The sequence below is a fragment of the Pimephales promelas genome, chromosome 25, assembly GCF_988280905.1.
Source record: "Pimephales promelas chromosome 25, fPimPro1.hap1.1, whole genome shotgun sequence".
Classification (NCBI taxonomy): domain Eukaryota; kingdom Metazoa; phylum Chordata; class Actinopteri; order Cypriniformes; family Leuciscidae; genus Pimephales; species Pimephales promelas.
In genome coordinates this window covers 16784896-16810462 of record NC_142793.1, presented here as the reverse complement: position 1 = coordinate 16810462, position 25567 = coordinate 16784896, and the positions used below count along the sequence as shown (strand labels likewise).

Below are 25567 nucleotides of genomic sequence, written 5' to 3'. Positions count from 1 at the left end.
CCCCATACACACACACACACACCCCTCATCCCGCCAAATCTGCTATGATTATTTAGTGAAACCAAATCTGATAGGAAAGTCAGATGAGCCAAATTTGTAACTCTCAACAATGCGCTAATATATAGCTTGAAATCCAGTCCTGTCTTGAATTTATTCTTTTTAAATGTTGTTTCACTACACGTTCTAAATACAAAATGGATTCTTAATGCATTTCACGGTCAAACAGAAATTAAAGGAAGCGTTTCAACTGCCTCTGCTAGTCCCATTAAACAGCTCACTGCAGTATGTTTGATGTTAAAAGCCCTGAAAGTGTGTACATGTGTAACAGTCCGGTACTGAAAGAGCTCTAGAATGCTGAAAGCTTCTCTGCCTGCGATAGCAGAAGACAAACTGGAAACAGAGTGGAAGGAGTCGGTTTGGAGCTGTTTTCTTTAATGGGAGCAATTAAGCATGTTTCCTGTATGTGTGTGTGTGTGTGTGTGTGTCTGACTGTGTCCTAACATGGTCCGCTGGCTGGAAACATCACACCAGCCCGCTGGAAATCACACATGAAAAATCCAAACAACCCCAAATGACCTCTCGCTCACTCGCACTTTCTATCAACTCTTTCTCCATTTCATAAATCACTGTCTCCAAACTTGGAGGGCTAAAAATGAAGTATGTGGGTCAGTCTGCCAGGGCAAATTTGCCAACCATATGACTTTGAAGAGAAACTTTTATTAAATGTATTTATCAGTCAAAATAGTTTTCAATGACATGTTTTTAGTGAGCACTTTTGTTTTTGCAGCAACATCACAGAACAATTTGGAGTTGAAGTCTTGCTCATGTGCAACTTTTTCCATCCTCGCTGTACTGTACATGCTGATGTTTTACAGTAACTGCCAATGAACAATAAAACTAGGGCTGCATGATAAACCAAAATAAAAAAAAGGATAAAACTAAATCATGATATATGCTGTGTTTTTCACAGTGAAAATGCTGCACTGTATTTATTTATGCGAGGTGTGATAACATGCGTGTTTTTAGTGTCTCAGAGCGGTTTGCAAGTAAATGCAGCTAAAATAAAAAAAACATTATTTTTATCATATTTTCTTAAATACTACATTTTTATTGTACAGAGAAATTTGCACTAGTGTTTTTCTATTTTGTTCAAAATGATATTTATTTTTTAATATTTTTTATTATTAATATTATATATTTTCCTAAATACTCAATATTTTTAAAAATCAATAAAATAGTAATCAAACTGCAATATATATATATATATATGTGTGTATATGTATATATATTATTAGGAACACCATACTAATACTGTGTTTGACCCCCTTTCACCTGAACTGAACTTCTGAACTGCCTTAATTCTGCGTGGCACTGATTCAACAAGGTGCTGAAAGCATTCTAACCATATTGATAGGATAGCATTTTGCAGTTGATGGAGATTTGTGGGATGCACATCCAGGACACGAAGCTCCCGTTCCACCACTTCCCAAAGATGCTCTATTGGGTTGAGATCTGGTGACTGTGGGGCCATTTTACTACAGTGAACTCATCGTCATGTTCAAGAAACCAATTTGAAATGAATCGGGATTTGTGACATGGTGCACTATCCTGCTGGAAGTAGCCATCAGAGGATGGGTACATGGTGGCCATAAAGGGATGGACATGGTCAGAAACAATGCTCAGGTAGGCCGTGGCATTTAAACGATGCCCAATTGGCACTAAGGGGCCTAAAGTGTGCCAAGAAAACATCCCCCACACCATTACACATTACACCACCACCACCAGCCTACACAGTGGTAACAAGGCATGATGGATCCATGTTCTTATTCTGTTTACACCAAATTCGACTCTACCATCTGAATGTCACAACAGAAATCGAGACTCATCAGACCAGGCAACATTTTTCCAGTCTTCAACTGTCCAATTTTGGTGAGCTCTTGCAAATTGTAGCCTCTTTTTCCTATTTGTAGTGGAGATGAGTGGTACCCGGTGGGGTCTTCTGCTGTTGTAGCTCATCTGCCTCAACGTTGTGCGTGTTGTGGCATCACAAATGCTTTGCTGCATACCTCGGTTGTAACGAGTGGTTATTTCAGTCAAAGTTGCTCTTCTATCAGCTTGAATCAGTCGGCCCATTCTCTTCTGACCTCTAGCATCAACAAGGCATTTTCGTATACTGGATGTTTTCCCCATTCCACACCATTCTTTGTAAACCCTAGAAATGGTTGTTTGTGAAAATCCCAGTAACTGAGCAGATTGTGAAATACTCAACCAGCCCGTCTGGCACCAACAACCATGCCACGCTCAAATTTGTGACAAATTCTTGCCCATTCTGACATTCAGTTTGGAGTTCAGGAGATTGTCTTGAACAGGAACACACCCCTAAATGCATTGAAGCAACTGCCATGTGATTGGTTGATTAGATAATTGCATTAATGAGAAATTTAACAGGTGTTCATTACTATCCTTTAGGTGAGTGTGTATATATATATATATATATATATATATATATATATATATACACATAAACACACATACATACATATTTATACTATTAAAATATATATTGGTTGATGAACGTTGTAAGGTGTACAATTATTATCTGGGAAACAAACGGCTAAAGTAGTTTTAGGCAAGTCTTGACCACATTATAGTTCCATATCACTTCGCCAAATTATTTCAGTTATTATAAGTTTGAAAAAGTGTGAGTGCATAGTTTTCCTTGTCTGACAACAGACAAATAAGTGAAAATATTTTCAAAAATCGTTCACGCTTGAGAACTTTTTGAATTTCAGGGCAGAAATGAATATAATACACTAATGAGGAACACAAGCTTCTGTACAGCTGCCACCAAACAAAAATAACATGCACTATCCAGCTCAAGGACTCTCTGTAACACGATATCGGTGTCTGTTTCAATCACTCATCCGTCTCAAACAGTTAAGAGGTGTGAGGCTGAAGCATGCTGTGACCTGTCTCCTAACTGGCTCTCAGTGAGGTAACATCCAGGCCTCTCACACATATCAAAGCCAAATGAGAACATTAATGCGGTTCACACAGGACTCATATCTTGTGTCCATACGGTCTTTCGGGCACCAGTCCCACCTTGCACGAAGCCCCTTTTTCAAATTCACACACCATCCCTTGAGAAACATGATTAAACTCTGTACCTCTTTTACTCCTTAAAATTACTCCTCTGCCCCATTTTATGCAACACAAAAGAAGCAAAATGCAGGTTTAGAGTGGGAACATAGTTCTTTGGTAGGCCTTGAAAAGTAAAGAGTTTTTTTTTAAAGTGGCCCACATCGAGGGACCTCCTCTGGAGCACAATACAGCTCTGAACACAAAAGCAATGTCCTGTGTGATTTTACAAACACTTCTTTCAGATAGCAACTGCCTCCCACCTGAATCCATCCTTTTCCATCACACTACATCCCACATCGACGAGCTTCCTGTACCTTTATCATTATGTAAGCACGTTTTTCTGTGCGACTCTAAACGTACCCGTAGGTAGAGGTGTGGCGGGATTTTGTAAAGAAAACATAATCGGCACAGTGAGTGAGCACTTATGGATGTATTACACCATCTCATTTTATCATTTTAGAATCATTTTAATAAAGATTTTTAATCACTAGGAGATCAAATCTAGCTGGTGCTGCTCACGTGGACGAAGAAAGTTTGAATCTGGCTCACAACATTTATTATTCGTCTTTTCTAATCAACTTAAAGGGATAGTTCATCCAAAAATGGAAAATCACCCCATCATTTTCTCACCCTCAAGCCATCCAAGGTGTTCATGATGACTTTCGTCTTTCCACCAAACACAAACAGAGTCATATTAAAAAATATTGTCACTGGCTTCCATTATCGGCCGTATAGGCCGCATAGTTCAGACGGAAGAGTGACCTTTGACCTGACGTATGATGTAGGTTTTAGGAGTAGCGTAAGCTTAAGTGAAAGTATACGCCTCTTGTGGTTTAAACATATAGGGCTGGGCAACAAACTCAAGCTCCTCTTCTATTATATCGAAATCCTCCAACATTTCTCTTTAAAAATACTCGGTTTAGACTTCTAATTTGTGACCGGTGTTTTGTTTTTGCTCTATACTCTGTGCTTCCATGTTGGTGAATACGTCAGGTCAGGACGGAACTAGACTCACGTACGGCTGTTACCAGAAGCCAGTGATTTTAGATGATAAAGTTATGAATATTTAAAAAAAAAAAATTTTTTTATATTTTTCTTACAAAATCACATAGAGATTCTTTTGAAGGCTTTTATGAAACCCCTGGAGCCGTTTGGATTACTTTTATGATGGATGGATGTGCTTTTTTGGGCTTCTATTCTAGGGTACTATTCACTCCCATTATAAAGCTTGGAAAATCCAGGATATTTTAAATATATATCTGATTGTGTTTGGATGAAAGAAGAAAGTCATATACACCTAGGATGGCTGGAGGGTGAGTAAATTATGTATAAATTTCACTTTGGGGTGCTGTCCACTATTAGCAATGATGTGCAAAACCAGTGGACTTCACCAATCTCAACAACTGACCACAGTGTTAGTTCCTATAAATAAATAAAAATGTATGTTCATTGCTTGTCTTTCATTTTCGAGTATAAATCTATGATTAAATCTTGGTTCGCCTTGTGTAGAGAGATTCAACAGCATAGTTAGCCAGAACAGAGTGATTCTGACTCCCATAACCACTAGTTTCCCCTGCGGAACGTGATGTAGCCCAAACTGTCAGTGAGCGGGTCTGTTATCCTATTGTTAAAGACACAGCTTTCCAATTTCCAATCCTCCGAGGCACACATTATGTTCACAAAGCCCAACACTGCCTGAGCACACCAGTCTATTCATTATTTTACACTCACAATTTGCCATTATAAAATGCAGAAAGACATGGTGCTGTAAGGTAAAATTAGTAACATTTCAGGCTCTGTTGGCATGAATAGAGCTGCACTCAAAATGTCCTCTAAATTAAACTAAATTGAAGGTATTTTACAACCAACAGACATATGCTACCGAAATGTCTGTCAAAGGCTGAATAGCAATAATAGGTATTTTAGGACTTATATTTATTTACCAACACAAGATAAACACATTAAAGCAGATTTACATACATTCTCAATCGTTAAAACTTCTGCTAAACGTGATAACCGTTGTTATCTGACAGGAAATATTTTAGCTATGCAATGCACACGAGTAAATACTTAAAAATTACGTTTTTAAAAATGAAAACAGGCATACGGAAGCAAATCAATGATAAATAATAAATAATATAATAAAGATAAAATAACTATTGGCATGAAATTACCACAGCTATGGGATGACAGTCAATATATGAAAATATTTGATCACAGAATGGCCAGATATGTCAATTGGGCTTAAAAAAGCTACAATACATTTCTCAAGTATAGGTGGATGTGGATATCCACCTGAGAAATATTAATTGGCTGAGACTATGTTAAGTCCTCACAGTATATCCCCTCAGAAGTGAAACCACTGAGATTAGATCTTTCATTGAACCCAGCGGGGGACTGTCAAATCTACTTATGGCATGTTTTCTCTGCCTAAAATAAGCCTACAAGCAAAGCAGAGCCGAATGGTTTACAATATCAGAGGCGATAGAGAGGGCACACTAATTTTACAATGTTGGGGGGAAAAAAATAATTCAACAACAGTCAAAAAGGACGTTTGTGAGGGGAAGGATTAGGATTATGTGGAAAAAAATAAGTGCTTGGTTCACCTGTAAAACCACACGGGAGCCGCCACAGCATTACAAACCGTCTAAAGTGAAAACTCTGATTCTTTGGACTGACTCCAGTTTGAGTGCTTCCGTGATGCTGTAAAGAGCCCCCTCAGGTAAACAGTGAGATAAGCTGAGCAACGACACCAGGAAAAAAAAAGCTACATATTGTTTTGAAGTGAAAGGCGGTTGCTATAGGGATGGCTGCTAATTAACCACACGGCGCTTGCAGACCTGAGAGCGGCAGGACTGGGGACTAGGATCTTGACTTGTATGGATCTGTGATGGGTTGGGCGCATAAAATAAATCTCAAGCAGTTGTTATGGACGATGAAATAATGAAGGCGACGTAAAGCACAAGGCTAAGGAATGTTACACGGACACCAGCGTAGGAGGTGACAGGTTTGCTTTAGCGACCCAAGAAAATTTCAGCGACCCAATTTGTTTAGAAGGAAATGCTTGAAGGAAAAAACGACTGTGGCCATGGGAACGAACAGGTGCCTATTGAGAGACCTCAATCCATTTAACTTTGCACATTTTCTTGTAAAGTTCAATTAGTCAACATTAGTTAAAACACTAACAAAAGTTCAAACTAATTTTTACAGCATTTATTAATCTAGGCTATTCTTCATGTTTACTCATAACACTGTTTTTACAACATGAAAAGTTAAAAATGTATGGATACAAAGAAATTAACATGAACCTTGCTGAAAAATAAGTTTCATCGGGTCAAATATTGTTCACTTTTAGGTAATGCATTAGGTAATGTTAAAAATTATAAACCTTAAAGTGAAGTGTTACCAAGATTTCACAAAATTCATGCAATTCGCAAAATCAAGGTCATGGGTTAGATTCCCAAGGAATCAATGCATGACTTAAACACCCTGAATCCAAAGTCGCTTTGGAAATAAGCGTGCGCCAATTGCATACATGTAAATGTTTTAAAAGAATAGGAAATTGGAAAAAGGTAGGAAGTGGCACTGCTATTCTACTACGGAAGAATAAACTTTCAGTAAAAAACAAAACAAAAAAAAACAAAAACAGCGGCTTTATGATTCAGAAACTTGTCCACCTTTTCCATCATGCATCCAGATTTAACAACTGTTTGGTTTCCGAGTTGTTCCTAATAAAGACAGCTGGACACAAGTCTAAGCACAGCTTCACTGTGGACAAGGCCAAGAGCATTTTTAATATCCTACGAGAAAAGAAAAGCAGTATTCCCTCTTTCCATGACATCACCCCAGCCGAGAATTTGAGGGAGGCGTTGGAGGAGGGGGTTGCTTTGGGGAATGAGGTGGGGGGGGATTGGGAGCGCAGCTGGTGTCAGCCGCACGACCATCTGCTCCTAACTAATGGTTCACGCTGACTTTACAAACAGAACCCTGGGCAGCCAACCCGCTCCACCGCCTGGCCCGCTGGAGTTCCGTTTTCCAGTTTCAGAGGCCCGACGGACATCATCATCTCACCCTGAGGACAAACAACTAACAACTTCCCTGAGAACTTTCTGATGAGCCAACCTCAACAAACAACACACGATTACAAGCAGTCAAAACAACCCCCAACGGCAGTCATAACTCCACATAGCCAGTCAAAATACTGAGATTGAGGAAAAAGGGTTGATTGCAAATTGTGTTGAAGGGGTGATGAACTGAAAAATCAAATTTTCTTCGAGCTTTTGACATCTAAGAGGTCATCATATTATAAGAATATCCTGTAAGTTTCAGAACTGAAAACGTCTTTGTTAGTCCAATAAAAGCTTTTATTGACACCAGCCTCAGCAAATGACACGTTTTTCAAAGTGGGGAACTATGACATCATAGAGGATAAAACAGATCAACTCCTACTTCAACACACCCACCGATTCGCGCATTACACACATAGCTAAATAACATAGATGCCTACCTTGTGATGACAAATCGAGCTACCAAGCACAAAATATTGTGCAGTGCCTGGTTGTGGAAGACAGTGGCTGCATAAGCTTCCTCTGGATTCCAATAGGACTGTATGGTTAAATTTCATTTTTAATGGCGCTCCAGCTGATGAGGGTAAAACATTCTCCGTCTGTTCGCTTAATTTCACTGAGGATTGTTTTGTAAACAAGCCTGGATTTGCAGACCGATTAAGAGTAAAGAACGGTGCTGTGCCATCTATATTGGATCTGACAGGAATTGTGCAACACACGGACTCTGGGTCGAACATGTATGGGCGAATCATTCCGGTTGCCATTTTACAACATTGGACGTTTTCAAAACAATTTCCCCCACGTGCACCGATGAGTGAGTTGAAACTCATTATAATATGCAAAACTGTTATCCACTCACAGCAGTGGGCATTTACTTCATCGTCTTCAGTGCGAGACGCCCATAAAAACCAAGCGTTTTTGAGCTAGGCTCAAAACTAGGGTAGAAAACAGCCTATTACTTATTCATGTTGATGTTTTTGAATGCAAAAACCAAGCGAACGTCACAAGTTGACCTCAGCCAGTTCATGACCCCTTTAAGATGTATAACCTCAACATATTAAAGGTGTATTCACACTAGAATATATGTAAAGCGACTGAAAGTCAATGTGACGTCACATTTGGGCTCATTTGGTTGGTTCAATCCATACTTAGAAACGGTGGTCTGGTTCATGTGATCTCGCGATTCAAACTCGAGTTCTGGCCTAGCAATAAAACCAAGCTTTTTTTGACTCACCATACATTTTCCCCTCATCGGACAGGATGATTTTCCGTCGGCCGCAGGGTGGGTAGATGGCCAAGGCCTCCTGGAAGCTCTGCTCGATGTCAGGGCTCCACACACCCTCTGCGTCGTTGTCCATGGGCTTATCGGCCGAGTCGCTCATCCTCTCGATATCCTCCCCGGCACTTTCACTGCCACTCCAGCTGCTGGGATCCATGGCGACGGCTGGAATCTCGGAGCCCGAGCCTGGGGAAATTTAGGTGCACTGACCTGGGAAGACCAACCACAAAAAAAAAGAAAAAGAAAAGCAAATAAATGATTGGTCTGTTCAACCCGAGGAGTTCTGACTGCAGAGGTAGTTTAAGTCTCTGACAACACAACAATTCAAGCAGGGGTAAACATGAAGATAATGTGATTGCCATATTCATTTACAATGGTTTTTCTTATGATATCCTAAAAATACTACAAAGATTACTATAGTTTTAGCATAATGCAGCTCAAAAACCATGTCAATTGTTACGTTGGATACATTTGCTAATTGTAAAAATGTAGACAAATGTACTTTTAGCATATATACACAATTAAAACTAACAGGATTTATCTTCCAGGAAAACAGACCAAATATATTGATGACTTGATCCTACACTACAAGGATTTTGTCCAATCAGATGCTCTATATATTGTAACATACAACATACAAGTCTAAAGAAGAAATAGACCAGTACAGGAAAGAAAACTGGGCCTGTTAATCAATGTCACTGCTTTTTTAAAAATGGCCAGTTTACAACTTCACACAGTGAATCTATTTGTGGTTTGGAAATGAAAAAATAATAATGAATGCTCGCCAGATTAAATACAATTAAAACATTCTCTCATCATCCATAAAAAAACATCAAGCCAAAAGCTAAAGATCAACACATGATTGAAAACCTATGAAGAAAAGGAAATGAGAAAACACATAAGCCACGCCAATTTAGGAATGGCACTTAGGCTAAACCAAAACATCTGCTGTCTTAGAAGGGAACACTTACAAGCTGGCAATGATGTCAGGCCAGCTTTTACATTTTGTGGTAGAAGATTGCTGAAAGACAAATGTTGATCCCATAGCTTAAGAGAGAGTGATTATCCCAAATCACATGCAACAGTCCTCAGAGTCGCTGTGTTTAGCATTAGCACCACACATTATGTTTCATGTTAAAGAAAACTGCTTGCGCAAAAGCTCTGTGGCTAATCGCAATCTCATTATAAACATTACACCAGAAATCCAGGAAAGACACACACACACACACACACACACACACACACAAACCCATGTGCAACCAACTGCTCACATAAACAGCCAAGAGCACAACAACATCAAACGTGTGTGTGCTTTACAACTTTGAGGTTGTAACAATACAAATCTCGACTGAATGACCACACAGATTGATTGCTAAGTACAAACTTGTGTGTTCAAGTCATGTTTGGCTTAGTGGCTACGCTAACCGGGGAAATGCAGTGAACACAGTGCTGCCTATTGTAGATCTACTACTAACATGTGTTTCCTGTCAAATTTGAGCAGGCTGCACATTGCAATGTGTTAATGCGTGTGTAGAAAGTGTTGGACCCTTGTGAAAATGAACACTTTATACATTCAGAAACAATATACTTTAAAAATATATACTTCAGTGCGAGCTGAATAACATTATTTGCTTAAAATCTTTGCGTATTAATTGCTTGTCATTTGCAATTGAATGAAAATGCATTCATGTATTAAATGCATTAAATCAATTAGTGCTTTTTGGACATGAAATTAAGTACTTCACACATCAAAATAAGTTAAACTAAAAAAGTTAAACTTTTAATTTGTCGTTAAAAGTAGTAGTGATTACATTTAACTTTCCATAAAAGTAATAAACTGTTATCTATTGTAAGTCCCCATTCGGATAGCTAAATGTGTGTGTAAAAGTTTGTGACTGCAGACTGTTTTGTGTGTGTGTTTGTGTATTTAATGCTGGCATTGCAAAAAAAAAAAAAAAAGTGTTGCTGAAAGAGAGTGATAAAATTTGTGCATGCTGCAAACTGCTAAATGCTTGGCCTCTTAAACATCATCTTCCTGACTTGGAGATGAACTCAACTGTAATCACTTCCAGCACATTCATGTGTGCACTTTTGGCTTGGCCCACAATTACACTCACTGCAATCTGTAGTTTTCCACTTCTGGCACATCATGGAAACACTTACCGAATACTGTATTTGTACATTCAGTACACTACATCTGAGTTTGTCCTTTGTGTTTTTGTTGAGCTCTATGCGTATATATATATTGCATGTGAAGGTTTTGTTTCATGAGAATACTCACTGATCTTGTGCATTACCAGCCGGCCGAACCAGAAGTACACGCTGTAATTACTTTTACGGTAATATCTCGGAAATCTGAGAGATTCATGAGTTTTGAATTAGCATCAACAAAAGCACGCTGGTGGTTTGGACATTTGAAGATTAAAGAGAGCCTGAGTGTGATGGTTTAATCGGAGAGAGCGAGAGAGGTGGCTCTCAACACACCACACAATCTCCCTGTAATTTACAAAACTTCACACTTCAAAAGAGAGAGAACCTCTAAAGAAGAAAGAAACTAAATAAATAAATAAATAACTTGTTTTAATAGTCTATCAGGGATGAGTGATGTAAGTCGACTAATCGATTAGTTGTCCAAGTCCAACAACCAACTACTTCGTTAGCGATGTTGTCTAGTTTATCTTGATTTTAACAAAGGACAATAACTATACCGATAACTAACGCTTAAGTTTTAATAATTGTTCTACATGTCCACATCAAAGATATAATGATAACGACACGGAAGAACAATATCATTGAAATTACTTTCAAAATTAGTTTTTTCCAGCGAATCAACAAAATCATCTGTTATGCGGACACTACTAAAATTATCGTTACAGTTATCATACTTGAAGAGCCATTAGAGTTACAATTTAATTCGAATTCTCAAAAAAGATTGCCTCTTTTAATTTATCCACTTAAAATGGGCCTTTTGGTCACAGTTTTTTTTTTCAATCCCACCACTGTTATTGCATTTTTAAGATGGCGTGTCAAGTTAAAACTAGTACAACGACACTATTTTAAAGCTGCATTCCGTAGTTTTGCCTCTTTGACGCCATCTCTGTTTGAAATCTGCAATTGCAGTTATTCGCGGAATTATCAACTTTACGTGGGTTGTACCCCGGCACGGCACAGCGTGGATGAATCCAATGTTTTAAGGAGAATGTGCGGCTTCCAGTCACCGTGTCGGTGTGGATCCTGTCATTCAAAATCACAGATTCTCCTTTTTGATGACCAACATCAGAATTTTTACCGGAAAATGTCATCTGAACAAGTAAGTAAGGGGAAAAAAAAACATTCAAATTTAGTTTTAGCATGGGCCCGGTTGCAGTTTCCGTTTTTCTGGAGCCACTGCAAAGTCTTATACAGTGGGTGAATCTCCAGTTGTCACTGGTGATTGTCGTTGGATCCGAGACTAATTCTTTATGTGTACAGATGTGAGGTAATGACGCAAAGACATGCTCGAATCTCCCGCGGAAATCCACCAGTACCACTGGGATTAAAAACATTATTACAATACCGCTTTGAATCGAGCTACGGCAAGCAGAGAGTTTTGATCCCATGAGTTCGGAACAACAAAAGGTTGAGTAAACGGTGGCTGATTTTTTGTGGACAATCCCTTTAAACTAAACGCATGATAACATGCGAAGCATTCAAGTTCTGTCAAACCAAAGACATTTACACAAGCCGTCAGCAATCTCTGTGTTTCGTTATGTGTGCACATGTAACGTCCCATAATTCCCGGCCTTGAATCCACCCCGGCGTTTCTGCACAAGCATAGTGCCAGTCAAAGTCGAGATGTTGTGACTGCATCAATATGGCAGTGCTTGATTTTGGAGAGCACAGTGCTTGTGCAGGGCCTCAGTGGCAGATGGAAGGCCGAGATTAGTCATGCAACAATGTACTGTGGTCACACTTACAATACACTTCACCCTCCAGGCAGCCTCAGCCGGCCAAACGAGAGGCATGGGTGCGATCCCACACAAATCGAGAAGAACACATCCACCCCGGGCAGCTGTCTCGCTCCCTCTGGTCTACTCTCACTGCCAATGGAGACGAGGGTATATCACAGTATGCATGTGTACGCTTGTGTGTGTCCATGTCCACAGGGCGAGAACACCACTAAAGCGCCAGCTAGTTGTAATTAAATGTAATGATATGTATATGAGTACAGACAGTATTTGCGTGGGGTCCCATTTGTGTTGTAATGCTAGAAAACTCTATTACATGAGTGTAGATACCAAAATCTGCTTTATTCGATGCAAAACCATCACGCTGAGCTCTTTAAAGTGTTCGCAGGAGCCTCTCGCTCTCACTTCATTACCAAATTAAGCTGTAATCGAAGCGCCCGGCTCTCGTCTGCACATTAGCGGCTCCCTATTGATGAAGCTGGCAGCCGGACCGACAGCTACATTTCCACCCGCCTCCACTTTGCTGCTTTGGATGGTTTAAATGGACTAAAGAAACAGTTTATTGGGAATTACAGCCGTACCTTGAGCTAGATGTGTGCAATTGCTCTGTGATTAGTTAAAGGGTAATTAACAACTGGACTGTGTATATGAATCGGGTTTTTCTTTTTAAAGGGGTCTAGAGAGGAAAAAATAAGACAAATTGGTGACAACACATTTTTTTAACAGCTATGTAGCTGATAAAATGTGCTATTTTTAATTTGAATTGCTCTGAATTGCAATTTATTTGAATTAGACAAGTGAAACTATTTCTATTTCATTCAAATGTATTTGTATAGCACTTTGTGTAGAAGAAAAGATACATGCCATATAACAGTGGTAAGCAAACATAAAGAAAAAATATATAAAATTATTAAAAAATGCATATAATTTATATTTTTATAATATAGTTTTTTTTGGTTTCACTATTGTGGCAATAATAATAACAATAAATAAATAAATGTTGTCTATTAATATCATTGTAAATGGGCCAGTTTACATGAAAATATTTAGCTGACTCTTACATGTGGGGGTCACTGAAAACTATTATATATGCACGTCACATAAGCACATCATCAAATATTTGTTCATTAAGTCAATTAATGTTCATCAGCGTGTCAAAAAGACAATAGAGAACAAAAACGATCCAATGAAAAACATACAAATAAAACAGTTGTAACGGCACTAGATGCTCCATTCAATTAATCAAAAAGAATGGTTACATTAACCCTCATAAACCTATTCCACTTACATAACGGGAGCTTTATAACGGAGAAGGCTTATTAAGTTATTAAGCGGTTTAAGGGTTTTCATATATCCAGTATCTGTAAGTGATCGCAAAGAGCCTTCCTCCAGTGCATTTCTAGCGGTGACACGAGATGCACGCACAATGCTATTAGTCTCTATATTACTCTGTCATCAGCCAGGAAATTCAATTAAGGATGACCTAAAAATCCCTTCTTTCAGTCTTTCTCTGAGAGAGAGAGAGGCTTTTGCATTTCAATGGCATGTGTTGTATAGCGGCCAGCACATCTTGTACTCTGATTGTCAGAGTAGTATTTGCTTAGATGAAACCGTGTCCTTTTATTTCTGCGAAGGAACCACGCCAGAGAATCCTTCCTCAAAGAAACCCTTGCCTTAGACTCCAAAAAAAAGCATTATAAGAGGAAGACGTCTTAAAGATGCAAGAAATGTGAAGGGTTCTTAAGAAATGGGCTGTTGATCCTATTCAGAAACATGTGCAAAGAAGCATCTTGTATCAGAAAGAAAAAAAAATTCCCAGCCTTGTAATACATCTTCAGCGTATTGAGCTCTATAACTTGGCATGCGCTTCAGATTAATTATTAGCCACGGTGATGACTAAAGCGGGAAAGTCTTACAAAACATATCAGTCTTTGAGAAGCCATCCTTGAGATGGCATTTTACTCATCTAAATATGTACTGAACCCACATGTCCAAGGTTTCATTCACCTGAACAGAAAACTCCTCGCTCCCCAGGTTATGACTTTATTCAATGCGGTTTCGGAGGTCATGCAAACCTGTTAATATCCAAGTGAAAATATGTCTGTGAATTGCACCGTATGGACTCCTAAGGGGCGGGTATGTAAGCACCGTTGTTATTGCTTTCCCCGCGGCTATGTAATCCTCTCAACCAAGTGCTAATGACCCGACCGCTGCACTTCTGGAAAGTTATTGTCCAGTGGGTAGAGACAAGACAATAATGCCAGAAAGGTTTTGCTCTCACTTCCATTCATATAAATCATTAGTTTAGCAACATGTAATCAGATTCAATGAGTCTAAAAGAATCAAATCTGATACTTTGTTGGTTCTGGAACAATATTCCTATTCTAACCAGACCCTAAAATCAATGAATGGTTGAAAGCAATGAACGATATTAAAATTCTGTCCAAGAGCTGATTATTATTTTCATGTTGTGGCTAAAATTTACATTTAACAATGTTACAAAATTATCGGTGCTATTACAAAATCAACTTTGTGAACATAAGATGATGGTATAGACAAGTTAAATGAAAAATAGAGGAAATGAGCATGCACAATTAATTATCCGATAGATAACTAAAAAAAAAATCTATTTACAGTGTATTGACCGATAACCGATAAATGGCCGATATTAATATTTTATTTTATAAAATCAATGCTACAAGAGAATTCAGGAATCACAACATGATGATGTACAGTATAAGAAATGGATATTTATTTGGAGATTTTCAAAAGATTAATTTTTAACTGTTAAATGATCTATGTTTAAATTATTAAGTGAGTGTTAGATGACGGCAAAGGTCATTTAAATGCAAAAATGAACATGCATGATTAAATGTACAATATAAACAGCAATAAATCTCAAATAAATCTATAAATATCTTTAATAAAGTCAAATAAAAATCTGACGATAACCGATATGGTTCCGATATATTACGCATCACTAGTGGATCAAATATAACAAACATTTCCTAATTAATATTAGGGAGCAAGGTTATATGTCCCCTCGTGTTCCTGAAATATAATTGGTTAAGGAAAGTTGATTGAGCATAAATAACTAAAAAAAATCTCTTTACAGTGTATTGACCGATAACCGATAATTGGCCGATATTAATATTTTATTTTATAAAATCAATGCTACAAGTGAATTCAGGAATCACAACATGATAATGTACAGTATAAGAAATGGATATTTATTTGGAGATTTTCAAAAGATTTATTTTTAACTGTTAAATGATCCATGCGAAAATGAACTTGCACGATTAAATATACAATATTAACAGCAATAAATTTAAAAATCTCAAATAAATCAGTAAAATATCTTTAATAAAGTCAAATAAAACTCTGCCGATAACCGATATGGTTCCGATATATTGCGCATCCCTAGTGGATCAAATATAACAAACATTTTCTAATTAATATTAGTGAGAAAGGTTATATGTCCCCTCGTGTTCCTGAAATATAATTGGTTGGTAGGGAAAAGTTGATACAAGATAAATAACAACTAACAAAAAAAATCTCTATACAGTGTATTGACCGATAACCAGCCGATATTAATATTTTATTTTATAAAATCAATGCTACAAGTGAATTCAGGAATCACGACATGATAATATACAGTATAAGAAATGGATATTTATTTGGAGATTTTCAAAAGATTAATTTTTAACTGTTAATGATCCATGCAAAAATGAACATGCATGATTAAATATACAATATTAAAATACATAAATTTAAAAATCTGAAATAAATCTATAAAATATCTTTAATAAAGTCAAATAAAACTCTGCCGATAACCGATATGGTTCCTTTATATTGTGCATCCCAAGTGGATCAAATATAACAAACATTTCCTAATTAATATTAGTGAGCAAGGTTATATGTCCCCTTGTGTTCCTGAAATATACTTGGTTGGTACAGGAAAGTTGATTCAGGATAAATAACTAAAAAAAAATGTCTTTACAGTGCATTGACCGATAACCGATAATTGGCCAATATTAATATTTTATTTTATAAAATCAATGCTACAAGTGAATTCAGGAATCACAACATGATAATGTGCAGTATAAGAAATGGATATTTATTTGGAGATTTTCAAAAGATTAATTTTTAACTGTTAAATAATCCATGCGAAAATGAACATGCACGATTAAATATACAATATTAACAGCAACAAATTTAAAAATCTCAAATAAATCTATAAAATATCTTTAATAAAGTAAAATTAAACTCAGCCGATAACCGATATGGTTCCGATATATTGCGCATCCCAAGTGGATCAAATAAAACAAACGTTTCCTAATTAATATTAGTGAGCAAGGTTATATGTCCCCTTGTGTTCCTGAAATATAATTGGTTGGTACAGGAAAGTTTATTCAGGATAAATAACTAAAAAAAATCTCTTTACAGTGTATTGAGCGATAACGGATAATTGGCCGATATTAATATTTTATTTTATAAAATCAATGCTAAGAGAATTCAGGAATCACAACATGATTATGTACAGTATAAGAAATTGATATTTATTTGGAGATTTTCAAAAGATTTATTTTTAACTGTTAAATGATCCATGCGAAAATGAACATGCACGATTAAATATACAATATTAACAGCAATAAATTTTAAAATCTCAAATAAATCTATAAAATATCTTCAATAAAGTCAAATAAAACTCTGCTGATAACCGATATGGTTCCAATATATTGTGCATCCCAAGTGGATCAAATATAACAAACATTTCCTAATTAATATTAGTAAGCAAGGTTACATGTCTCCTCATGTTCCTGAAATATAATTGGTTGGTACAGGAAAGTTGATTCAGAACAAATAAGAAAAAAATTCTATTTACAGTGTATTGACCGATAACCGATAAATGGCCGATATTAATATTTTATTTTATAAAATCAATGCTACAAGAGAATTCAGGAATCACAACATGATAATGTACAGTATAAGAAATGAATATTTACTTGGAGATTTTCAAAAGATTAATTTTTAACTGTTAAATAATCCATGCGAAAATGAACATGCACGATTAAATATACAATATTAACAGCAATAAATTTAAAAATCTCAAATAAATCTATAAAATATCTTTAATAAAGTAAAATTAAACTCAGCCGATAACCGATATGGTTCCGATATATTGCGCATCACTGGATCAAATAAAACAAACTTTTCCTAATTAATATTAGTGAGCAAGGTTATATCCCCTCGTGTTCCTGAAATATAATTGGTTGGTACAGGAAAGTTGATTCAGGACATTGCACTTAAATGATTCAATTCAGTGGCTACACTGCCAGAGGCCACGCGCAAAGTCCACTTCCTTGAAGACAATCCATAAGTGGACCGGCTTCCTCTCCGGTGTTGTGGGGCAGACATGTTCTATGATCGCTCCACAGGCTCCATTCTTCTGAAGCAGACTATTTTTCGCTGAGTCAGACCCCGCTATTATCCAATGTCTTCCTGGGGTGCCACTCTCCCCACGCCGTCCCACAATGCCTCCTCCAGGAAATGGAAGAGACGACGTGCTCAAATAAGTGTGAGCTCCCGAGAAGCATGACCAGTGTTTGCTCATAACCTTTCCTGACCATCCAGCAGGGGACAAATACATTTACTCCAAAGGGTGCCGTGAACCACGCTCTCTCGTCCCGATTTACCACAGACACGGTTTCACACAGAGAACACAGATGCTTCTTATAAACGTCTTTTCAAAACTCACAGTACCATCTGATCAAATTGTATCAAAACAGATTTGCTCACCCTTTCTTGGCTAAATCTATCTAGGACACAGCGGTGTCTTTTTTTTAATCTACTGTCCCAATAGGAAAAGGTTAGTTCTTTTTTTTTTAAACACTATCATCAAAAAGCATGTATTTTATAACTAAAATACAAACTCTTCCCTGAAATTCTATTTTAATAGCGGTCTAAACTGTAAACTGGAAGGAAAGACCACCTCTGATTAATAATGTAGGGGGAGGTGAATAATGGGCTGTTTAACTGGAACTCTGAGCTTTGCGCTTGTGTCAGGAACTGACTCATTTAGTGACTGACTTCACTATGACTCTCCCTAAAGTGTTGTTCTGACGTTTCCACTGAGCTGAAGGAACATTAAAGGAAAAACTGATTTGATAATAATAAAATAACCTACATAAACCAAAGCTCTTCGGTTTTTACCAAACCGCACAAAGCCATACACAAACAACAATAAAATGTCATGTGACTTCCAAAATAACTGTCTGCTTGTCCATCCATCCACTCACTCACTCTATTGTTCTATTTACTATCGCACTATCATCTTATTGTTCTATTAATCAGATCTTCTTTTCATATAATTTTCCAAAATTTCTATCTGCTTGTCCATCCATCTTCTTTTGATTTGATTTTTTTTGTCTGTCTATATCAGGGAAGATCATTTGTTTCCTCTATATTTCCCTCAAGTATCTTTTTCTTTCACACTAATTCACTCCAGTATCTCTTTTGGTCTTTCTGAAATCACCAAGTCCAGCAACATTTACAAGCTCGCTAAAAGGCCGTCCAGTGCCCAGCCTGGAGAGGACGTGCTGACGTCAGTGGCGGAGTTCCAGTAAGGGTCTCTCTCTGGCTGTCCTTGGTCTCGTGGAGCGGTGGGCTGTGTGGAGAGAGCCGTCCTTTTGTGACAAGAGAGTTTACCTCAGGGCACGGCGTGGGCCTCCCGCTGCCCCGGGCCACAGAGGACACCCTATTGTTCCTGTGTTCCCTGAACAAAGCCGGCCACCCGTGCCCCTGCTACACAGTCCCACTGAGCTATTGTTCAGCTGACAAACTCTCAACCCAAATTTCATTACATATGAATTTTCCTTTGTCGCCCCTTCAGGCCCCCCTCTCACGTTTGCTCCGACAAATCTTTTCGGGTTTCGTATATACCCCCTCCAGTTATCATGCAAGAATTGTGATTTTGAGCATGCCTGCAAGGTGACATGTAACTTATAAAAGCAACATTATATTTGTCCGTATGGTCAAATTTAGCATCCATCTACACTGAAAACAATTTCGCTATATTAAAATGGCTCATTTATCTTCTTTTGATAAGCAAAAACCATAAAAAAAAAATCATACAACGCTGGTCATAAGCACCTGTTGCTTAAATACTTGGCACCTTCGCCTCAGATATGTGAAATTATTTCTAAAAACATGACACAAGCAAAATGGCTTAACGCTCAACAAAACTTGGGGTTATTTGTGACTTTTTCATTAAAAAATGTTTTTTTTTTTTTTAATGAAAAAGTCACAAATAACCCCAAGTTTCACCTCAACAAAACGTAGGGAATATTTATTATACACATCATAAATTTAGCTCAATTATGCTAGCATTTCCCTTATCAAACATTGAAATTATATTCAACTACAACCACAACAAAAAGTCACTTGTTCCCTAAACTGTAAACCAAAGGTATTAATTACAATTGTATTTGGCTACATAAACATAATCCCACCTTTACTAAACTTACTCAAACAACCTCTTTGCATAAAAAGACATGTAAAAGAAAGGACAAAATACAACATAATGGTGTTGATAAGCTAAATTACCAGATAACATCGAGGCACACACAAGCCATATGGTGCCTCCACCACTATCGCCTGTTGCTGGCATAACAATAGAGTTGGCTAGATGAGTGGCAGCAACAGTCAAACAAATGGCCGTTCCTCTGAATTAGTCCAGCGCCAGAATGAATACACAGTTTAGCATCTTTCAGCCTACAGGTGCGCTTAAGTGGCAAACCAGATGTCAGCATGGGAGCGGGACTGTTTGTGGAGTAATTCAGCCGCTCCACGAGCCCCTGCTTCAATAACAGCAGGAACAATGAAGGGCCCCTTCCCCCATTTTCCCACAATCCCGTGCTCCCAGAGGAAGCCGTGACTAGTGAATCAGGCACATTTCAGTTTCCTTCTCTGACAAAGTTTTAATTCTTGAAAATAGCATAATTAGGCCTAACTAATCGATCCTCTCTCTTTGAAAGGTTATGTTAGTATGTTAAAACTCATAAAGGGAATTTCAGATGCGTTTCGTTCCACTTAAGTGGCCATATGTTCCTACACTTCAAATAGGTTTTGATTAAATTACATTCAAAAATGAATGAAAACTGTCACAGATAAAAAAAAAAACACTGTTTAGGAGCTAGCGTAAGAATGTATTTAAATTTTGAAAGGGCTTATCTACTATGTTTACATAAGTTAAATAGACTGGCAAGTCAAAACAACAAGACAATGGCGAAGGGGGTCGATCTCATCTGAGACAACACACCTCTGTCAGACAGCAGTTGGAGGGGGGGGGGGACAACAAACACCAAAAAAATACTACAAATGCACTACAGTTAAGACATGTACTTGATGTACTACAGTAGCCTATGTCCTACAGTATAAGACATTTAGACATCAACTTTTCACACACAGATTGCACAAAATGAATCAAGTCTTCCAAGTCCAGTCAGTTAGATTAGCCCTAGTTAAAAGTTGTCTATATATCTTTTTAATGCATGTTATGTAAATGGCAGACTAGAATTGAAAATCGCAATAAAGCATACGTCACTGTTACTGGAAATATGACACATGATAGCCAAAAAATGCTGTCTATGTATAGGCGGTTTTTGAGACTGTCTTAGACCAGAGACTAATTTTAGTCTGAGGGCTTTCTAACGTCCAGATTAATTATTAACAGGGGCTGGACCATGGACTTTCTCCCTAATCCTTTATTTATGTACACAAAACTGGCGTTTTTCAGGAAAGCAAACGGGAGCGGGGTGTTAACCGGACCAAATAATCGCCTAAACATCCACAAGTCACTGAGGTCAAGTTAATAACCAGAAATCAATGACACTGATTCAGTCGTGCCAGAAACATGAATCACAGCGTGAGGTTTAGCCTACTATAAAGTCAATATGAACTTACTGTTACGAGATCGTGGTCAAAGTTGGCATCGATAGAATCAAAAAGTGTTTTCTGAACCTCCACAATTGATGAAAATATCTGCGGGTGTTTTGCACAATCTGAAAATAAATAAACAAATAAAACAATTAATCGGTTTAACTAGCCTCGTTTGGCACAGTGTATTTCATGATCGTGAAAGGCTGCTTATTTTTGCCGTGGCACTTTAAGAACTGGGAATAAAACTAGCCTCTATTCTCGCAGTATTTATCAACTGATCCATATACAAGCCAAAATACAAAGTGTTAGCAGAAGTAGTAAAAATATCTACCACTCTTATCCTTAAAAGCAATTTTACAGAAAATCTAAATAGCGTTTATAAGTTCACGCCCCTTTTAACAACTTAGTATAAAGCACAAACGTACCTCGAGTGTTTTAAATGTGTCTGATGCAGAGTAATCGGATCGAGCGCGCGCTCTGATTTATTTCCAGCTGATCACTTTTTTCCTTCTTCTTGTCGGAGCGCGAGAGCGCGACAATTCTGCGTATCTAACAACGATGTGAAGTATGCGCGGAATGAGGGCAAGAATGAAATGAACGCGAAGAACTGAGTTTGCGTTGGGGGCGGGGCCAGAGTGACGTCACTCGCATAACTCCTCGGCGGTGGGAGGGGAGTGTGTGTGTGACTGAAGTAACTTTTAGATGAAAGGGGTGTTTTGCTCTCTATGAACATGTTATGCAAAAATTCTCTTTTCCAGTCCCCCCCCCAAGAGAATATGCCATTGTTTTTAGTACAATTCGTGATTGTGTGAAACATTTGGTCAATAAAGGACCTTTAACTTCTCCACCTATTTTTGACAACGCTCATCTTTTTGTTGACCAATGTTTTTTCAGTAGATTGTCAAACAAGAAAATTTGCTCAATTCTTAACAGAGGTATAGATTTCTTTACCTGCCTGTGTAAGTTTTTGGAATAATAAATTTGATGATATAGGGTGGGAGGCTTTCTGGCTCCTTCTGCAAATTTTTTTCTTATCTAATAAAGTGTTTGAAGTCTCAATCAAAATTATTCACAATTGCTTCCCAGTTAATTATAAATTTGCTAAATTCAATAATTGTATTTCCCCCTTGTGCTCCTTTTGTCATCGGTTTGATGAAACGATTATTCATTTGTTTTGGGAATGTTTGTATTGCAAAATCGTTTGGATTGATTTTTCAAATTTTATTAAAAGGTATCTTTCTTTAGACTTATGTGTAAACCAAAAAATTATGTTTTTTTGGTGACTATGAAATTAGACCCCTTTCATTCTAAATTTGTCCTTAATTTGCTACTTTTTCTTGCCAAATTTTATATTCACGGGTGTAAATTTAAAAAAAAAAACCCTCCTTTTTTATTTTAAGAAAAAATTGATGTATTTAAATTCATTGAAGAACTCTAAAAACTCTACTGCATGTGAGACTGCAAATTGTCGATCATTTAAGCTTGTTTAATGTTATTTAAGTTTATGGATTGTAACCCTCTGTTTTGTTGTATTGTGTATTAATGTCTTGATTTATATTTGTTATTTCTACATAATAAAAAAAAAAAGTGTGTGACCGAAGTGTGACCGAAAACTAAGGATTTTTTGATTCATCAGAGACTCGAATCTTTTGAATCCCTACTTCACCAGTGCGAGCTTCACGGTGAATACTTCAACATCACTCCCGTCAACGTAGTTCATAGCAGTAACAAAAATGTATCTTGACTTTATCTAGTGGTTATTTTGGAGAAAACATAAGGGGGCGTTTCACCCCACTCTACCCTAAGTTATAATAAACACTGTGATAGTCCATAAAAAAAAGGAGTTGTCCATTTTAATTTCATGGTGACTTGAAAATAATCTTTGAAGTGAATAAAAATGCATCATTAGTAGCTTAATTTCTACACTTTGACAACCGCTGGACCTCACAGTTATAAAGCTATTGAACAAACAACAATAATAGGCCTAGCTTAGATAAATTAAGTTTTTTTTTAGGGTCATTGTTATACGTTTTTAATTTTTCACAATCAAAAATTGCTACTACGTTACCATTAAACAATTACATACTGCCCTCTTGTATAAAAGTCACTCACTCAGACATCGTATGTCAATGGAGTTTCTACATTACATTGTGTAAAGTGAATGAGGAAACACTGAAATATACATTATAGTTACAACTGGATTCACAGAAGGGTTGTTAACATTGATAATATAATACAGTCTTTCATTATATGTACCATTGCCATCTTGTGGTAAAAACAGACATAAGCTGTAGTCATGGAAATGCTTTGACTGTTTCTACACAACATGAGAAACATTAGTGATTCATTAAAGTCAAATGATCTACATCTATAGGCCTGTGTGTTTACTGTATACATAGCCTACATTTGGTTTATAATTGACAAAATAAATGAAAGTGCTTGTTATCAGTTTTAACTTTGCCATGTTCACAAATTTAGTGATTTTAATAAATAAACTGGTAATTTAACACATCAAATGTAGTTCTGGCAGGTCACGTCCACCTATCACAGCATCCCAATGGAGCATAAAATATTATCGCATTGCTCAGGAGATATTAATCACCCTTCCCCATCCCCAACTCCCCCTCTCGTCCAAAGTCACGACTTAGCCTTCAGATATTCCTTTATTTAGATTTTTCTTGTTACATTAAATCATTGTCATTCAGAACTTCTATCATACCTGCAAAACATTGATGTTGGTTCTGTTCCATTTACCCTAAAGAGGGTCATCATCACTGCTCTCCCATACCGCCAATCCAAACTGTATGCTACTTGTCAATCATCTTTGATGATAATAGTGATCCTGACAGACTAAAACAAAAAGGAGACAGCCTTGATTTGAAAGGTTAGCAAGAAAAATCTGCACTCAGCAACTTAATTGAGCGCTTGTTAAAGATTTGAACATGACAACTTCATCCAGCCAACACACCTCTCAGTGAACAAAACGGGTAAACGTATAACATCCTTGAAAATCAATATGTGCTTTTACAGGAAAAGCGAGCAGGAGCGAGATGAAAGGGTGTAATTAAATGGTCATATAATTGGATCTGAACAAGCTTGTTAACTTGTTACTGTTACCCCATGAGAGCAAGCCAGCGTGCCTGAGCCTGCCATTAGCCGAATGTTGCTCTCATTCTATAGGGATGCAATGAACGACATGAAAAGGAATCAGAGAGGAAGACCTTGTGCGTATCTCTTTTCAGAGGAATGAGCACATATATAACAAATATGACATCATTATTCTTAGATACGACATTCATGTGACATCAACTAAATGTGATATGAATCAACCATAGCCGAAAAGAATTTAAACGCTCTTTAGCAGATCGGAGGTCATGTCTTTCCTGTAAAGGTCCTCAGAGGCATGTTTATTGTGTCCTTCTACCTTTGATGTTCAGCTGAATTTAAGCCCAGCGTAACTTTGAAAATCCACACACTGAGGGTTCGAAACCTTCATGGGTAATCAAAAGAGGTGAGAAGAAAAAAAAATATCTAATTTTTAAGAGAAAGAGAACAAATGTTACGAGGAGCAAAATAATTGCAACCTAATGGAGGCAACATGACATTTCAGGACATTACACACAGATCAGTCAATTACCCAGGTGTCCTTTTTGTAATTTTCCCCCTTAGATTACACTAATCACCTGCTTTTGGCATAACAGGAAGTCAGGATGCAAAGAAAATTGCATAATTGTATACAACATGGTTCATCCGTAATGTTCTTTTCCATATTTAAACAAAAAAACAGAGCTACATATAGTGAATCGTAATATATTTTCACGGTTGAATCTTCATTATGGAAGACAATTTTAAAATGAAAGAAAATGTATTGTAACAGCTTCCCCTTTGTGCTAGACATAATCGAAACCTCGAATCACCAGGTTTGTTTAGCTGTCATTAGGAATTTGACAATGAACAATTTTCATGCAAAAATTACACTTAGTGTAGTTACTCATAGTGACCATCTACTTTTCTTAGTGATCAGATTTCCCCCATTTGCTTGAGGGACCGTACAATTAAAGGGTAAAGGGTTAGTTTACCCAAAAATGAAAATTCTGTCAGTATTTACTCACCCTCACGTTGTTCCAACCCCGTAAGACCTTCGTTCATCTTCGGAACACAGTTTAAGATATTTTTGATGAAATCTGAGAGCT

At 37.3% G+C, this 25567-nt stretch overlaps 1 protein-coding gene across 4 annotated transcripts in view; it reads right to left on the bottom strand.

The window, feature by feature from the left end:
• Positions 1-21972, bottom strand: part of tead1a (TEA domain family member 1a) — a 41595-nt gene extending 19623 nt beyond the window's left edge. Inside the window, exons 1-3 of one of the 4 annotated variants that reach the window (XM_039648127.2) lie at positions 21800-21972; positions 21399-21496; positions 8443-8710 (exon numbers count right to left, since the gene is read on the bottom strand). In XM_039648127.2, coding sequence (XP_039504061.1) covers positions 8443-8644 — 202 coding nt within the window. In that variant the 5' untranslated portion in view covers positions 8645-8710; positions 21399-21496; positions 21800-21972. The remainder of the gene's footprint in view (positions 1-8442; positions 8711-21398; positions 21497-21799) is intronic. The other 3 variants (XM_089127464.1, XM_039648126.2, XM_039648128.2) reach the window with 3 other exon arrangements.
• Between the last annotated feature and the right edge of the window lie 3595 nt (positions 21973-25567).